The sequence below is a fragment of the Azolla caroliniana genome, unplaced genomic scaffold, assembly GCF_043228905.1.
Source record: "Azolla caroliniana isolate FFs.n. ecotype wild unplaced genomic scaffold, voAzoCaro1.0.p SCAF_12, whole genome shotgun sequence".
NCBI lineage: Eukaryota > Viridiplantae > Streptophyta > Polypodiopsida > Salviniales > Salviniaceae > Azolla > Azolla caroliniana.
Window position 1 is genome coordinate 8,282,168 of NW_028230447.1, and position 18,072 is coordinate 8,300,239.

At 37.8% G+C, this 18,072-nt stretch overlaps 1 protein-coding gene and 1 long non-coding RNA gene across 6 annotated transcripts; one reads left to right on the forward strand and one right to left on the reverse strand.

Annotated features, from left to right (window-relative positions):
* Nucleotides 1-5,762: 5,762 nt before the first annotated feature.
* Nucleotides 5,763-14,890, forward strand: LOC147857026 (uncharacterized). Of its 3 annotated transcripts, none has more exons than XM_087328461.1 (8): nt 5,763-7,014; nt 7,412-7,483; nt 7,734-8,395; nt 8,571-8,687; nt 12,992-13,092; nt 13,196-13,242; nt 13,785-13,861; nt 14,219-14,890. In XM_087328461.1, exons 1-8 carry the CDS (start codon nt 5,763-5,765, stop codon nt 14,519-14,521), a joined length of 2,631 nt encoding a protein of 876 aa, XP_087184587.1. In that variant the 3' UTR covers nt 14,522-14,890. The 3 variants fall into 3 exon arrangements, 2 of the variants coding, with proteins under 2 accessions (XP_087184587.1, XP_087184588.1); XM_087328462.1 differs by having other exon boundaries at nt 8,595-8,687; XR_015530594.1 differs by lacking the exon at nt 13,196-13,242 and having other exon boundaries at nt 14,219-14,259.
* LOC147857027 (uncharacterized) lies at nt 5,831-15,432 on the reverse strand. 3 transcript variants are annotated; one of them, XR_015530596.1, is made up of 4 exons: nt 15,253-15,432; nt 13,764-14,512; nt 8,487-8,740; nt 5,831-8,384 (listed from the first exon to the last, which is right to left on the reverse strand). It is a non-coding gene; the product is annotated as an uncharacterized LOC147857027 (long non-coding RNA). The 3 variants fall into 3 exon arrangements; XR_015530595.1 differs by lacking the exon at nt 8,487-8,740 and having other exon boundaries at nt 5,831-6,189; XR_015530597.1 differs by lacking the exon at nt 8,487-8,740.
* Nucleotides 15,433-18,072: the final 2,640 nt, after the last annotated feature.

An 18,072-nucleotide genomic window follows, 5' to 3' on the forward strand; every position in this document is an offset into this window, starting at 1 on the left:
GATGATTTGCTGGTTTATTCGAAGACCTAAGAAGAGCATGATTCTCATGTATTGTTAATACTAAAACAACTTCGAGAACATGGTCTTTATGCAAAACTGGAAAAATGTAGTTTCGGGTGCAACCAGATAGAATTTTTGGGCTATGTCATTTCCTCGGAAGGCATCTCCATGGATCCAGCTAAGGTCAAAACGGTGGTAGAGTGGCATACTCCACGTTCATTGCGAGATGTGCAATGTTTTTTAGGCTTTGCCAATTTTTACCGCAAGTTCATACAGGATTACTCAAAGCTTGTTCTGCCTCTCACACAACTTACCAGGAAGGGAAAATCGTTCGTTTGGTCTGAAGAAGCGGACATTGCTTTTGAGAGTCTTAAGAAGGCATTTACATCAGCTCCTATTTTAGCTTATGTTGATCCAGAGAAGCCATTCATCATTGAAGCAGACATGTCGGATTTCGCCTTGGGTAGCATTCTGTCTCAACAAGGCGATGATGAGAAGCTACATCTTGTGGCTTTCCATTCACGCAAGTGCCGTGGAAATCAACTATGAAATTAATGATAAGGAGCTATTAGCAATAGTGGACTCTTTTACGCAATTGAGGCATTTTCTAGAGGGGTCTTCTCATGAAGTCATCGTATTCAGTGATCACAAAAACCTTGCCTACTTTCAGAATGCTCGTGTGTTAAATCGACGTCAAGCTTGGTGGGCCCAATTCCTCACTCATTTTGACTTTAAAATTACATATCATCTGGGGAAGCGACAAGGGAAGGAAAATGCATTATCACGAGATTCGTATCTAGCATCGCGTACCGGCGAGCCGGCTTTCGATAACCAAAAGCAAGTAATCTTGGGACCGACACGACTGCAAGCAACACAGGTCTTCAATATGCCCTTGAATTCCGACATTATCGATACCATACGTGAGGACTTGAAGACAGATGTTTTTGCTCAAGCCATTCTAGCACAAATTGATCCCTCTCGAGCATCTTGTTCACAGTCGCAACAACAACCAAGTACGGACTATCAACAATTCGAATGTCATGACGGATTACTATTCTTTAAGAAACTCTTGTATGTTCCTAATGGTACTTGTCGCCTTCAAGTAGTCCAATACATCTGGGCATTTGGGTAGTACTAAAACACTAGATTTAGTACAACGATCCTTCTGGTGGTCCCATATGTGACAATTTGTCGAAGATTTTGTTTGGACTTGTGATACATGTTGCAGAGCAAAAATGTCAAGGCATTATCCATATGGTTTATTAGAACCATTACCAATTCCAAGCAAGCCATGGCAATCCATTGCCCTAGATTTCATCACAGATCTTCCGGTCTCTAAGGGATTCGATGCCATCTTAACAGTAGTAGATTGATATACGAAGATGGCCCATTTCCTACCATGTACTAAGGAAATCTCCAGTGAAGAAACTGCCGAAATTGTCATGCGTGAAGTATGTCGGCATCATGGCCTTCCCCATAGTATCATCAGCGACCGTGGACCCTAGTTCGTCTCGAAGTTCTGGAAGCACCTCTTTAAAATGCTTAAGGTCACTTGTAACCTCTCCTCCATCTACCACCCACAAACAGACGGCCAAGTAGAACGAACAAATCAAATGCTGGAGCAGTATCTTCGGTGCTTTTTAAGCTATCATCAAGATGACTGGGCGAATATTCTCCACTTCGCCAAATTTGCGTATAATAACTATGTCCACTCATCGACAAAGGTGACACCATTTTATGCTTACACAGGTTGTCACCTTCGGTGGTGTGTATTTGAAACCCTAGAGTTACCTACAAAATCCTTGTGTAGAGGATCGTTTGGAGCGGCTACGTAAGATACAAGCGGATTTATCTACTCATCTACAACAAGCTCAACAAACACACAAGGTTTCTGCGGATCATCATCGGCCTCCATCCAGTTTTGACATTAGAGATTGGGTGTGGCTACTACGACGACACATCAAGACTACTCGCCCATGCGAGAAGTTGGATTACCTGCGATTAGGTCGTTTTCGTATTATCAGAAAAATTAATGATGTCGCTTTTCGTCTCGATCTACCTCCACAACTTCGGATACATCCGGTGTTTCATAGTTCTCTCCTCGAACCCTATCAAGACATCACCCTCCCAAGCCGTATTAAACAACCTCCACCCCCGATCGAGCTTGAAGATGGACCTGAGTACGAGGTTGCCGCCATCCTCGATTCCAAGATTGTTCGTAACAAGCTCTACTATTTAGTCGATTGGCTAGGATATAGTCCCATGGAGCATACTTGGGAACCAATAGAGAATGTGACCAATGCTCATGCTCTTCTTGAAGACTTCCATTGTCAATATCCAGACAAACTAGGTCCTCAATCCAAAACGACTCGTGACACTCGTAAATATCCAGACAAACTGGGTCCTCAATCCAAAACGACTCGTTGTTTTAAAGGGGGGATAGTGTCATGATATGGCAAGACTCGAACCCACGACCTTATGTTACATGGGTCGAGCTCTTGACCATTAGACTATATGTTGTAATACGAAGGATATTATTTTCATTTAGGTTTTACTATAGAAAATTGATGTATATTCCAGATTTCTCTAGAACATTCTAGAAACTTTAGGAGTACTCATGAGAACACTATAAAAGGAGGCACAAGGCATTATTTCGAACCAAATCGGTTCAATGCCAGTCTTAAGCCTCCTAGCTACTATTGTATATTCCCTTAACATAATATATATCTTTTGTTATCCTCATTCTCTCTCTCTCTCTCACTCACTCACTCTCTCCTTCTCTCGAGAGTTCTATACCTTCCTTAGTACTAATCCTCATCTTTTAGTACTAATTCCTTCTCTGTTTTAGTATTGTTCCTGACAATACTTCTCTGTCTTAGTACTACTCCTGACACTAAGACTCTCGAAATTGTTTAGGGCAAAGTGTGCATAGTCGACCACCCTCATCACTTGTGCTCCAATGCCTCGTCTTACATTGCAATGTATATGAGCTAAGTCACATGGAAGCAATGATTCGAATGGCAGATAATGGGATGGGATCATTGCCTCCATGTGAGTTAGCTCACATGCATTGCAATGTGAGACGAGGCATTGGAGCGCAAGTGATGAGAGTGGTCGACTATGCACACTTTGCTCTAAACAAGTTTGAGAGTTTGAGTATCCTAAACCCGCTAAACCCTAAACCCATGTATTGATGTGTATGATTTGAGAGAGAGAGAGAGAGAGAGAGAGAGAGAGAGAGAGAGAGAGAGAGAGAGATGGAGTAACACAACCCCTAAGGATGAAAGGGAAGTTGATTTAGCAATTTTTGCAACTATGTTATATGGGGATGTTTTCCTAAGAGGAGATAGAGGTATGTCATCTAGTTTTGCAACAATTTAGAGGTTTTCCTTTGTAGTATCACTACTAATGAAGTAGTGAAGATAACAAGGGTTGTATTATCATCTTGTTTTCATACAAACATCAATTTACGAAGAGAGAGAGAGAGAGAGAGAGAGAGAGAGAGAGAGAGTCATACTCGTCATTTGAATTGGTGGGTAGGGTGGCATTGAGTTTGGTGTCGTAGTATTCTTTAGATCCCTAGATAGAAGGGTTCTATACTTTGTAGTAAGTTAGTCATGGTGGTGTTTTTTTCTTTTGTAATGAAAGCCATTATTTACGAAAAGAAAAGAAAAGAAAAGAGAGAGAGAGAGAGAGAGAGAGAGAGAGAGAGAGAGAGAGAGAGAGAGTCCAAAACATTGGAGATTGTAGTTGTACGATTAATTGTAGTTACATTAGGATGTACAAGTGTTATCACTCACACTCCAAAAATGACTAGCCTCCTCCAAGCCATTGGTTTTGACTACATACATATACTTGCCCTTAGAGGGTTCACACTAGGCTAGCCTAATTGGCCATCCACTCTAGCATGTTCTTCTATACAACAACAATACACCTTCAATAGTCTTGTACCTTGACTACATACTAATACTTAAGCATCAATTCCTCACGAAGGGCCAAATATGCCTAACTAATGCAAATAAGAAAATTTGCATGAGACATCCATTTCAATGGAGAAGAGTTCCCCAAATGTATGCATTACGACATCTATGACATTCGATTTGGAGAATGCACTTCCCTAAGGGGGATATTGAGATGAACGACACATCATCTGAGCCCTTTTCCTTGGGTGGCCATACCTTATAAATGTCAAGCTTGATTCACATGAGACCCTTATAAAAACGACAATTTCTTAGCAATCTTGAGTGCACTATCTTTTTATATCCTTCCTTCCATTTGGGTGATGTGAAATTAGGCCCAAGAATAGCCGATGACACACAACCCTTTGATAACAAAGGCAACACACGTAACGCCAAACTTTTCTTCTTAGCAATGCATCATAATATCATCGGGGCAAATAAACCTCACTCAAATACACCCATCTACATCGGCAGTTTCCAGCCACATGTGTAGCGAACACATTCCTTCTCTAAAGCAAAACGCATTGCATTACCCTGCCCAGGAAGCATAACAAATCGTCGAGAAAACGGTCAGGCTCTTCGACACAACACTCACATTATACAAACATGTGTTTATAGAAATGCATAGAGGCTCTCTCTCTCTCTCTCTCTCTCTCTCTCTCTCTCACACACACACACACACACACACACACACACACAATTTCTTCTTCCTTTAGTACTGCTACTTCTTTTTGACATGTAATGCTAGCAAAGGAATGGAAGGAGGAGTTAGGAAGGTAAGTATAATTGCATGGGATGGAGTGGGACATGTGGATGGCTCTCAGGACTGCCTTTCCTCCTCCAACAAAATTCCACTCTTTCAATCTTTGAGACATACACACATACTCTCTTGTCTGTCTGTCTGTCTGTCTGTTTAAGCAGCAGCAGCAGCAGCTTTATTTTTAACCAGTGGTTTAGTAGTAGCAGAGGCCATGCTCTTTTCTCGGTCATCAAAAAATGTATATACATACTTAGGGATTAGGTATGGAGAGAGGGAGAGAGAAGGGAGTGGAGGAGGAGAAAGAGGAAGAAGAGGAGCAAGAACAGCAGAATCTGTAGCCTTTTCTTTTTCCCTCCTTTAATTTTCCATATCCCTAAATTACACATACCCTCCTGATTCATTATCCCCTTCTTCTTCTTCTTCTTCTTCTTCTTCTTCTTCTTCTTTCTGGGCTGAATTTAAAGCAGATTTCTTTTTCTCCTTCTTCTCTCTTTTTTCTTTCTCTTTTTCTTTCTCTATCTTTTGAACTCTCTCTCTCTCTCTCTCCCTCCCTCACACACTCACACACGCACGCACGCACAATTTCATTTCATTTGGAATGTCATTGTGCAGACCTAATTAACTCAATATATCGGTTGCTCTGTTTCCCTGCTTTTGATATATACATATACATATACATATATATATATATATATATATATATGTATTTATTTATTTATTTATTTACGTATATATATTTAAGTGTATATAGATAGTAATTTGGGTTGAATAAAACTAATTACATGTATTAATAACGATGTTTGAAGCAGAGTTGTCAAGAGTTCAGGGAAGCAGGGAGCAGAAGCATTAGCTAAGATGCTCAGCATATGCATAACTAACTGCATACTAACCTGCAATTAGTCAGAGAAACAGGGGAAGGATAAGTTAAGAAGCTCGGTGTACTAATTGTATATATTAATTACATCCTAAATACTTAGTTATTATAGGTGGCCTATTTATGAGAAGCCAGCTTCAGTTTTAGAAATAGATCCTCTTTTTCTGCAATGTCAGATATTGATTCCTCACCTTTCCCTACATTCTTTATCTCATCAAATAATGATGACAACAACAATAATAATAATAATAACATCAATGATCATAATAACACTAGCAATCCCGTTAGCAACCCTCAAAATCTCACCTTTGCAAATCTCAACAACATTCTAGATTTACCAAAATTTATGTCTTTAAACAATCATCGTTATGTCAAAGAATTAGAATTGGGATTAGAAGAAGAAGATGATGATGATGATGATGACCATCAGCATCATGACTTTGCAGATCATGATATTTTGTCATCCATGTTGGAAATTGAAACCCCTAACTGGCTGCGGGATGAACCTATGTGGCTTAGAGATCATGAGATTCTTCTCAATTGCAAAAACACCATGGTGGACTGTCATGGGTCTAATGGCTTATCAATGAGATTCCCTGCCATAGATCACAGCACAGTATCTGAGAAGTGTTTCTCAGGTACGCTGGGGTGCAAGGATAATACAATGGAAGTCAATGGTGAACCTCATGATTTCACATCACAAACAAGTTCATTCCAACAGGAGGGTTGTGATTTCAAATCATGTCAAACAAGTTCATTTCACTTCGAGAGCTGTGATTTCACATCATGTCAAACATGTTCGTTCCAATATGAGAATTGTTCCAACACCCATGTCTTTAGTATTAATTTATGCAAGAATGATGTTGAGCCTCAACGTTTTACATCACAAAAAACCTCAAATTTCCATGAGAATTATAATCCCTTAGGTACTACTACTAATGCTGCTGCTGCTTCTACTAATACTACAAGTACTGATATCCTATGCAAAGATGATCATAACAATTTCACATCACAGACAACCTCTAATCACCATGAGAATTGTGGTGTCTTGAGTATAAACTGCAAGGATGATGTTGAATCTCCTCTTGATTTCACATCACAAACTATTTCAATACCCCAGGAGTATTGTGGTGAATCAGATGTTTATAAGGATTCTAGAGGAACGTGTGAGGATGGGTTCATGGCTTCCAAAATGGCACATGTAAATTTGGGCTCGAAACTTAGTAAGGACAAAGGTCTAATTGCTGATAGCATTGATTGTGATGGTATTATGGAACTTCAACAAGATGTCAGGAGTGTAAATAATAGCCCAATGAGTAAAGATCAACAATGGTCCAACAATGTTCAAGATCCAAATCTTGAGCAATCAACCAGAAATCTAATAGCAATTGATGAGACTTTCAATGACTGTTCAGTCGCCAGTAAGTTCACTTTATGTTTCATTTTTATTATGATAGTTTGGTTTTTAGTCTAGCTTTTGACCTTTACTTCAGATAAGGAATCAACCAAAAAGTATCTTCAGCAATTGCTTAAGACATCTTTTACTGTATAACAAGGCTTGTTTTTTTTAATATTTTATATTTACATTACAGAAGCATATCCAAATATATCAAGCATCTTTACCATGCAATTCTTTTCTATATTTGATTTGAGTTATTTTTTATGCTGATTGCCTTCATTGTACAGAAGAAATCTAAAAACAATATCCTTTAAATAATATTAATAATCTGTTTCAAAATTATTCTTTCATTTTTCATGTAAACAATGAAAAACAAAAAGCATTGTCTAGTAATACTGTAATTCGGATGTATTTTGAAGGTGTAGGAGACAATCATCCTATTGAGGCATTAGTCGCAATTGATGACACATTCAAGGACTGTTTGGCTATTGGTAAGAAACTAAAAGTTTTCAAATGGTTATTCTCTGAATTCAGTTCCTGTCAATCAACCATTTTTTCCTTGCAAGTCTTGGTGTTCTGTTCTTTCATATAACAAGAATCTACATTATTCATGTATAGCCTTGTTTTCTTTGTAAGTATCCCTATTGTAATTCATAGTTTTCAAGTCACTTTTTCGTTGGATTTAATCAACAAAGTTCATAATTCATGAACACGTCACACAAAATGTTCTATGATCTCCAGAATTACAAGACTTGTCATCCTTCGACACTTTGAACCAAAATCTCAGCAATGTGAAAGCCAACGACTCTTCTCGAATTAATGATTCATGTGCCCCCACACTTGGGACACAATGTATATTCTCCAATTGCTTATCCTCAAATCTTGCCACATTCCCATCTCCAGGGGACGTGTATATTAACTATAACCAAAATGTGGTCGATCATGGAAGACTACCACCACTTGTGTCTCTGAGTACACCTCGATTCAGCTTTCATCCACAACGTACTCGTGACTCTCACACTATGGGCACCCCGTTGTTTTGTCCAAGTCCAAGCCCACAATTGAGGATGACAACCCCCTTGATGCCATTGCCTTCCGAGGCAACATCATCACTTGCTAATAATATGTTCAAACAAGAAACGATGGTGAATTACAAAGGCAATACAGTCCATAAGGATGATTGCATATCAAGCTCTTTCGTATCCAATGACCTGGGCAATTTACATTGGAGATCTCCCACTGCAAAAACACGTGCGGCTCGGAAGCGCCGAATAGCTGAAAACCGCCTTCCAATTCAGGAGGTTCCACGCGTACAACCAGCAAGAATTAAGGCATTGGATCGGACATTGGCATTACAGATGGTGGCTTCCCAAGAGAAACAAACACCGACGTCTGAGGAAAAGGTATTTTTTTCATTTTTATGTATTAATGAGTGTATAATATATTACATACATAAATATATGCATAATTGTGGGTACACACAGATATACATACATGTTGGTATGTATAACTCTTGTATCTTGATTTCTTAACATTAAGCACCCACGGTAGTGTGTTGTTCTGTGTGAAATATCATAGGTTCATGATTATGAGTTATTGCAGAAGATGGGCATAGATACAAATTTGAGATTCTTGTTGCAGAAGGAGCTCAAACCCAGTGATGTTGGAACACTGGGAAGGATTGTGTTGCCCAAGGTAAGGGTTAATTCTTCCAGAGTTACTTTTTCTTGAAAAATATGGTCCATCATCTATGTTTTTCAATGTAGGTATATTTAATGCTAACAGCTATACATAATATAAACAGCCTCTAACGAAGTTATGGTCTCCAACATATGATATATGATAGAAATAGTCACAAAAAAATTTCATCCATTAGGAGAGATTGATTGCTCAGCTGTATTTTACAAACAGAGTATTCAAGCCTTGAATGTCCAAACGAGATTACATGAATCTTGCATTTAATGCCTACTTTAATTTTGTTGTCATCTTGATGGGTTTTAAAAATTGTTAAGAAATCTGTAACTCAGATTTTGTCTTTGACCCCTCAGACTCAATAATCGGTAGCTCCTTGAGTTCCAGATAACGTTATACTTTTGTGTACCATATTAATTTGCATATGTCAAACTTTAACTCTCATAATTCTTAGCTATGTTTGTTTATAATACTGTGGTTATGTTTCAGTCATAAAACTGACCATGAAAGAAATGATAACTAAGAAAGAGGAATACCAATTATAGTGATGAAGATATTCTATTAAAAATCTTTATTATTCTGATCTCAGTTGGAGTTCTTGACGGCATGCAAACAATCTCTCTTTTCTTCATAGAGCGCTCTACTTACTGAACTAATATTCTATAGATTGATTTGGTTCAAAATTATGCATTTGTTCCACTCTTTCATCAGACCATTGTTGTGATCCCAGCTATTTAAACCAACTCCGGGAGATATAGCGTTATTGACACAAATTCTCAATTCAACTCAGCCTGCCGTCAGTTTCTTCAACACTTATCTAGCGTTGGGATGCATCGAAGTTTTCTTAATAAAACGTTTTAGTAGGATGTGCTATATTTATGTCTTTCTCATTTTAACTTTAACAAGCTTTCTAGATTCCCATATATTTCTACCTACTAGTCTGCAAAATTTTTGAGCAATTGAGGATTGCTTTCTGATGTAAGAATAGGCAAGAGACTTCTACATAACCATAAGCTTATCATCTTTTACGTTTATGGTTTTTTATGATTGGATGCTTGGAATGCATCAGACTTCTACATAACCATAAGCTTATCATCTTTTACGTTTAGGGTTTTTTATGATTGGATGCTTGGAATGCATCAGACTTCTACATAACCATAAGCTTATCATCTTTTAAGTTTAGGGTTTTTTATGATTGGATGCTTGTAATGCATCAAATTTCTTTTTAGCCAAGTTCCATATCAAATCTTTGAATCAGCTTCATAAGGTTCAGATTCAGCTTATTTGAGAGTGGATATGTATTATTCTCATCAAATATCAGAATTCTTTGTGCCTTATTCTCACAGATCTGTTACGCGTCTATTTCAAATTCTCAGCTTCCAATATATCTAACAATCTTTTATTGAATTCAGAAACAATATGGCCAGCAGCACAATATGATCAGGAAACTCTATGCAGCCCAGGAATCTTACTAGTGTTTCTTCAGCTTATTCAGAGTTTTAGAGATGCATGAACCCTCTTTGAGGAGGGTTGTGCATCACATCCTTTTACGAGTTATAGAAGTTACAGGAGCATTCTAATTCCATATTTTCTCACATTTCTCAAAGCCTTGCAAACTTTTGTGTAGTAGTGGTCAGATCCACTCACTTGGGAAATATAAAGAGACACTCTATAATCTGTTACAAAACTAGAATTAGAAGTACATTTGATGATGTCTTTATGGATGGAGATCCCATGCAATCATTTAAAATTTCATTCCGAATCATTTTCTATCCAGATTTCATACAAACATGGTACACAAACCATGAAAATAATCTAAATTGGGGTACTCATCTCTGTATATGAGGTTATGAGTGCACACTAGTAATGGACCGCAGCCTGCAAATGAAAGCTCCTAACCTTTGGTATGAATACGGAATTGAGTTCTTGTTATTTGTGAATGAAATTTTCACATGAGTTCAAATTAAAGTTCTACGATTTCTATTTAGTTGATTACCAAATTGCTCGGGCTCTAGTGAGATGTAGGGTTCAATAGCTTCTCTCACTTTCCTAAGAGTTAATGAAAGGTTTAAGAAAAAAGCATGATGGCATAAGTTATTAGGGATGAATAAAACGTGCAGAACTATGTGCTAAATATCGCAAACATTTGTCATGGTCCATTTGTGGTGGGTCTCTATATGTTTGAAGATGGTATTGCAGATCATTCATTAAAGATTATCATGAGTAGGTCTTAGACAAGGATGAGACCTTCCCCCTCCTTACGAAGTCTATCCCTTTGTGACATCCCCAGAAGTGTAATTTCTTCAATATCAAGTCTGTTTTGTTTGATTTCTTTTCTTTTCTTTCTTGATACTCTTTGTTTTGTCCTACCATCACTTATCACTGTGTCAAAAGGCTAACTTACCTATACATGCTTTGAAGGAATAAGTACTTCATAAAGGTTATCTCATCATCTTGTTTATGGTACTCAACCTATAATGTATTGGTCCTAACATGCAAATAAGTACCAAGTACACTGAATGCAAAACTCCTACTTAGGTTTTGATTTCAAACACCAAGTACCTCCCCTGATTAATATTTTTTTGTCAAATCTTATCATTTATTTCCTTCACTACAAATTTGGAGGCTAAGTAACATCTTAGGTTGATTGTGTGTTACTTCAATACCGTTTTCTACACCATCCACCAACATGTAGGCTTGTTGTTCAATTGAGTTCTCTGTTTTACTAAAACATCATTTATTTAAGAAACTCTTTTCTTGTGTGTTGTCTGGTCCTTTCTTTCACTTTTATTTCCGTTTCCAGCTCCTCATGAAAATGCCCAACTTTCATGAGTTATTCTCAACCTATACTCTGTTTCTCTATATTCCACTTCCCAAACTTCCCTTATATGTCAGTATTGTATTTTTGCAAGTTAGAAAATACAGTATCAAAGTCAATGACATTCACTAGCCATACTAAAGCTGACATGTCAACTACTTGTAACCAACGAGACGGGTACCCTCCTTGGGACTTTCCATCTGAACTACTCCACCATGGAGAGTTAATGAATCTGCTTCATCCATGATTCATTGCAACAGGCCTTTGTACATCTGACGCTATCTGCTTCCTTTTGAACCTCTTCCCACAGTGGAAAGGGAAAAGATAAGGTCATGCATACAGGTCAAGCCTGTAACACTGATTACTATGTTTGTGACATTGCCCCATCACACATACAAACATTTTAACATACCATTTATCTATTGCCTGTGTGACGTAGGAAGCATATAGCTACTTATCCCATTATATTATTTAGCTATGTATGCGACCATTACTTTGCCTTTTGCTGCAGTTTGTGTCAACAACACCAGATTTTAGCTCATCTGTTTTACCTTCATAACTTGTGATTGAAAGCCGTCACGCTTAGATTAATGTCCCTTTTTCTTAATAAAGGCACAGGGTCATGTTGTTCAAATGTAACAAGAAAAAAATACAGATGAAACAAAAGAAATGTTTCAGGTGAATCAAAAGAATTCCATTTGAACTGTTTCAGATGAAACAAAAGAAAAAAATACAGATTCCATAAGATGAAACAAAGAAATGTATTAGGTGAAACGGTGAAAAATGAATTCCATTTGAATTGTTTCAGATGAAACAAAAGAAAAAAATACAGATTCCAGAAGATGAAAAAAGAAATTTTTCAGGGGAAACGGTGGATGAATCTAGAGTGATGGACGCTTTAACACTACCCAGAAAATACAATCCTATTTCTCTCCAGAACAACCCCAAAGGAATAGATTTATTTTTTGTGTTTAAAACTTTTGACTTTTTTTGCAAAACAAATCTCACTTTTTTGTTCAGATTTTTGTTTTCTATTATGTTCAAAAAAGTGTTCACCATTTTTCGTTCAGATTATTTTTGGGTTTCAAGACAAACTTTAATTTTTATGTTCAAAACAGATCCCTTTTACTGGTTCAAGCAAATTTTGGATTTTCTTCAGACTTTTAAGATTTTCTTAACTTTAGCCTCTCCTCCAAATTCTAGCCCAAGAAAAACTAGTTTGAGCAGCCACAGCTAGATTTGTTTTGAAGTAATATATGGGTAAATGAAGGTGTATCTTCCATATTCTTTTAAAGCCTAAGCTATTAGTTATAAACTTTCACATCAGAGAAACATGGGTGTATTACCTTGAGAAAAAAAAATCCATGAATAAAGTTAAATGGGTTTGCTACAGCAATTTTCTTGAGAGTTTCAAAGTATGTCTCTGAAAATTTTATTTTACTATATGGTATTGAGCATTTACAGAGATTTTATTGTTCTATTTTAATAGAGGGATGCTGAAGCACACTTGCCAGATCTCACTACAAGGGAAGGCATAACTTTGTCTATGGAGGATATTGTCGATTCTCGAATTTGGTACTTACGATTTAGGTAAAAAGAATTGAAATTACGAGGACTTCAAATAATCCACGTCAACATGTTGCTGAGATATGAGTATGAACACTCAATAAATATAGTTGTTTCTTCTATGCAGATTTTGGCCGAATAACAAGAGTAGGATGTATTTGCTTGAAAATACTAGTATGTGCCCACACTTTCTCTATCTTGTATACATTTGGATTTTGAATATTTGGCACTAGGTTATGTATGCGTGATACACTAACAGACACGCACACATGCATGCATTGTTATACTTAACATACAATACGTGTAGAATACGTATGCTAAGTATTCTACAAGTATTCTAACTTTTTAAAAAAAGTACTTAGAATACGTACTTTTGCGATAAAAGACATTAAATTCTTAGAATATGTGTAGAATACTTGTAAAATACATTAAATACTTCTTAAATTTTAATCATTTTTTTCAAAATAGATCTTAAACTTTTTTGCAATGATAAATACTTGTTAAATACGTGAAAATTTGAAAAATGGCAGTTATAAAACATAGAATACATGTAGAATACTTCAGAGTATTCTAAACGTAGAATACACTTTTTTAACAACTATGCACACATGTATATATAGTGTTGAACATTGTTATTCACCATGGTTATTTGTTATACATATTACAATTTCGTGTCATGCTTCTTCTAGTTATACCTTTTTCATTTGTTTTGGTAGGAGACTATGTAAAGACCCATAATCTTCAAGAAGGTGATTTCCTGATGCTTTATAAAGACGACCAGGCTGAAAAATATGTAAGTTGTTGGTCTCTTGAAAGTTGAAACAGTGCAGATGTATTGGAAAATTATATATGTAGTTTTACTTATAGGAAACATTCCGAGAGATTCATCCCTGGGTTTTACTTTTATTTCCCAAAATACATCCCTGAGTTTTCATTAGATGACCCAAAATAGCACATATTATTGAGATAAATGACCCTATAACATGCCAAATGGTGCAAATAAATTGTATTTTGGGGGTTCACCAAGGCCACTTGGAGAATAAAAAACAATGACACAGATTTATCTCTTGGAGTTTTGTCCATAATTTATCACACCACCTTCGGAACCTAAACTTGTGAGTTCTCTTTATTTACTGTGTCTGAATATTAGGTAATACAAGCAAGGAAGGTCGCTCGGCTTGAAAATTCAACCACTGTAACTGGAAGAAAAGTACAACGGGCCAATGTCAGTGAGGGACGTAAGAGTGTATCACTTACCAAGAATCGGAAGGACAGGCATCGTACAGTATCAAGGAGGAATTCAACGGAAAAGAGTTCACAAAAGTCGCCAGTGAAAGAAGATCTGGTACAAGGATTTCAGGATGATGTTTCAAGATTATTGCCTCAGCTGGAAAATGTCGACAAGATTGAGATTGATGACATGAACATCGAAGCAATTTTCGAGCTAAAATGATCTTGGAAGAATGTAGTAAAAAGAAAGGAAAGAAATAGAATTGACGTTGGGCCAAGATTTTTTATATCAATTTGAATACTCTCTCTATTGTATGATATCTAAAACTATTTGATTGTTCTAGAAACAGAGAGAGTATTAGTTAAGACTGGGAAAACAAGAGGCTCAGTGTTTCCCAAATTGAGTTTTCGCAAGTTGCTTTTACTTGTTTGAGAAGATAGATTGATTATCTCTACTGTAATCAAAACAGTGAAGGGACTCTCTAATGGCATAAGTACCTAGTCTTCCAAACTAGGGAACTGAGAGAGATAAAAAAAAACCCATCTAACTTACTGTTCTCAAACTTGGGTTATGAGTGAAATACAGATACGCGCACACATGTGTGATTTCCAATCATTTTTCTCAATAAAGATATTAAGTCTTTACTGCAGAGAGAATACTGATTTCCAAATCATTCTTGTTATAAAGTTGCAAAATCTTCCTTCTTTTCTTTCTTTCATCTAAGGAATTCAAATAACCATGTTTTGCCACAATTTTAAGGCAGAACATTTCCGTCAATCATAGCCTCTCCCTCTATCTCTAACAAACACGTATAGATCTTCTTTTTGTCTACTAAGGTGTTGATGATAACTGAGAGTGCATTCTTTTTGTTTTTCCAGGAAGATAAAGTGAATTAACAAAAGATACAAGCAGACAATGCCTCTTTCTCTCTATGGAATAAATAGTAAACTGACCTGGAAAACATATATGTATGTATCAGTGAATCAATCAGATGAAGGAAGGAGAAGAAGATGATGATGATGATGATGATGGTGATGGTGATGGTGAATGGAAAATGGCAAATGGCGATATGGTTAGGTTACGCAGAAACACTGAGATCTGATAAGATCGCAGATTTGATTGCCTAATTCACTTGCGAGAACAGCAGGGAACACAGAGAGAGAGAGAGGAGAGGGGTATGGCGCGTGAGATTACGGAAAACCAAAAGGAAAGATGGGAGGGTAGTGGTGTGGAATTTCGCGAAATCATGAAAACTCTCTCTCTCAATCTCTTTTATCACAATTAACAATCGCAAGTGCGCGGCTTAACGGTTTAAACAGTTTGGTTTGGTTTGGTTCGGTTCGGTTCAAGTTCAGGTTTTAAAAAATGGTTCGGTTCGGTTCAAGTTCAAGTTCAGGTTTTAAAAAATGGTTCGGTTCGGTTCAATTTCAAGTTCGGGTTTTTTAAAACGGTTCGGTTCGGTTTTGGTTTGGTTAAAACTGTTAGAAACGGTTTTTTATTTTTTTTTCAATTTAAAAATTTAATATTTTCATTTTCAAGCCTTATTCTCACGTTTTAGGAAAATCTTTAAAATTTTAAAACAGTAAAATTTAAAATAATGAGATATTCCTAAGTTCAAAACCCGAAACCGAACTATGTAACCACAGCTTTAACAGTTTGAATTTTTTTAAACGGTTCGATTTAACAATTTCATGGTTCGGTTCAATTTAGTTCAAGTTTCAAAAATTTTTAACAGGTTAATCGCAATTAGAGTAATTAATCTCTTTTATCGCAATTAGCTTAACTTAGTGGTAAATTGTTACACCACTACTACTAGTAACACTATCTCTTGGGTTCAAGGCCCAATTTTCTCACCTCTTTTACTCCATAGATAAACAACGGATTTTTGTAGCCTCGACTACCACGATACCGCTCCCCTTGCATATGTCATGATGTATTTGTACGTGGACCACCTGGTATCTACATTAGCCGACATGTCCAAATCCGTAAAGCCTTCCAGTAGGGGTTTACTTGAGCCGAATCGGAGGCACATGCTCGAGATGCCTTTTTGGTACAAAAGGATCCACTTGATGGCAGTCTTGCGCTCTCTTCCCATATTGATCATGAACCGGCTCACCACTCCGACTACATATCCGATGTTCGACCGGGTACACAACATTGCGTACATCAGGCTTCCGATGGCATAGGCATATTGTACCTTCATCATCTCAACTTTCTCCAACTTTGTCTTCGGGCTTTGTTTCGCGGACAACTTGTAGTTTGTCGGAAGTGTTGACCCGACCGACTTTGCATCCGCCATGTTGAACCTCTGGAGCACCTTTTTCACATACTTCTCCTATGATAGCCACAATAACTTCTTTGTCCAGTCCCGGACTATGTGCATCCCCAAGATTTGTCTCGCCAGACCCATATCTTTCATTGAGGACCTGCTAAAGGCCTTCTTCAGCGTCCCGATTTTGATATGGTCTCGTCCGACGATCAACATGTCATCCACGTGCAACAAGAGTATTAGGAGGTCTCCTCCGTCGAACTTCTTCACGAACACGCAGTGGTCGGCCTACGTCTTGTGATATCCTTGGTCGGTCATGAAGGAGTCGAACTTCCGGTACCATTGCCGAGGAGCTTGCTTCAATCCGTATAAGCGCTTCTTCAACCGGCATACCAGGTTCTCCTTCCCTTTCTTGATGAATCCTTCCGGTTGTTGCATATAGATCTCCTCTTCAAGGTCACCATGCAGGAATGTCATCTTGACATCTAGTTGCTTGACTTCGAGGTCCATGCTTGCCATTATGCTCAAAACTGTCTGGATGGATGTCATCTTCACTACTGGAGCAAAAATCTTGTCGAAATCCACTCTTTTCTTCTACTAGAAGCCCTTCACCACAATGCAGTCTTTGTACCCCGGTGGATTTCCGGCGTATCCTGGTTTCAACTTGTACACCCATTGATTTCAGAGCGCCCTCTTTCCTTTCGGCAGCTCCATCAAATTGTATGTGTGGTTGTCATGCAGGGAATCCATCTCATCCTGCATGGCACTTAATCACTTGTGGTTGTGGGTGTCTTTCTTTGCTTCTTTGAAGCTCTCTGGCTCCCCCTCGTCATTAGCAAAACATGCTCTTCATCCGGAAATCTTCGAGGGGGCCTTCTCTCTATAAGAGGGTATCTTCTTCCTTGGTTTTCGGCCACTGGTTCTTCAGTTGGTTCTTCATTTGGATCTGATTCGGGGACTTGTCTAGTTTTGGTGTTCGGACCTTCGGTCATTCTAGTTCCCTGACTGAATCCAACTCCCGACTGGCTTCCGACTGTCAATTCGAATTCGATCGACTCTCCAAGTTCTTTGGTCGATTGTCGGCTTCCAACTGTTCGGGAGGATGTGGTCCTCTCCAACTCCTAGTCGACAATAGTCTTCTCCTCCATGAAGACTATGTATTGACTCCAAATGACCTTCTTGTCGACTAAGTCCCATAGTTGGTGGCCGAATTCATCGTCGCCGTATCCAAGGAATATGCATCGTTGAGTCTTCGGGTTTAGTTTTCCCCGTTTTTCCTTTGTGATATGTACATAGGCAAGACAACTGAACACCTTCAGATGCTGGTACGAAATGTCTTTGCTAGTCCACACTATGTGTGGTACATCTCCATCCAAGGATGCTGAGGGTGATCTATTTATCACATTCATTGATGTCATCAGCGCCTCAACCCAGAATGTCTTGGACAGATTGGCATGTGCAAGCATACTCTAGACTCTCTCGATTACGGTCCGGTTCATTCTCT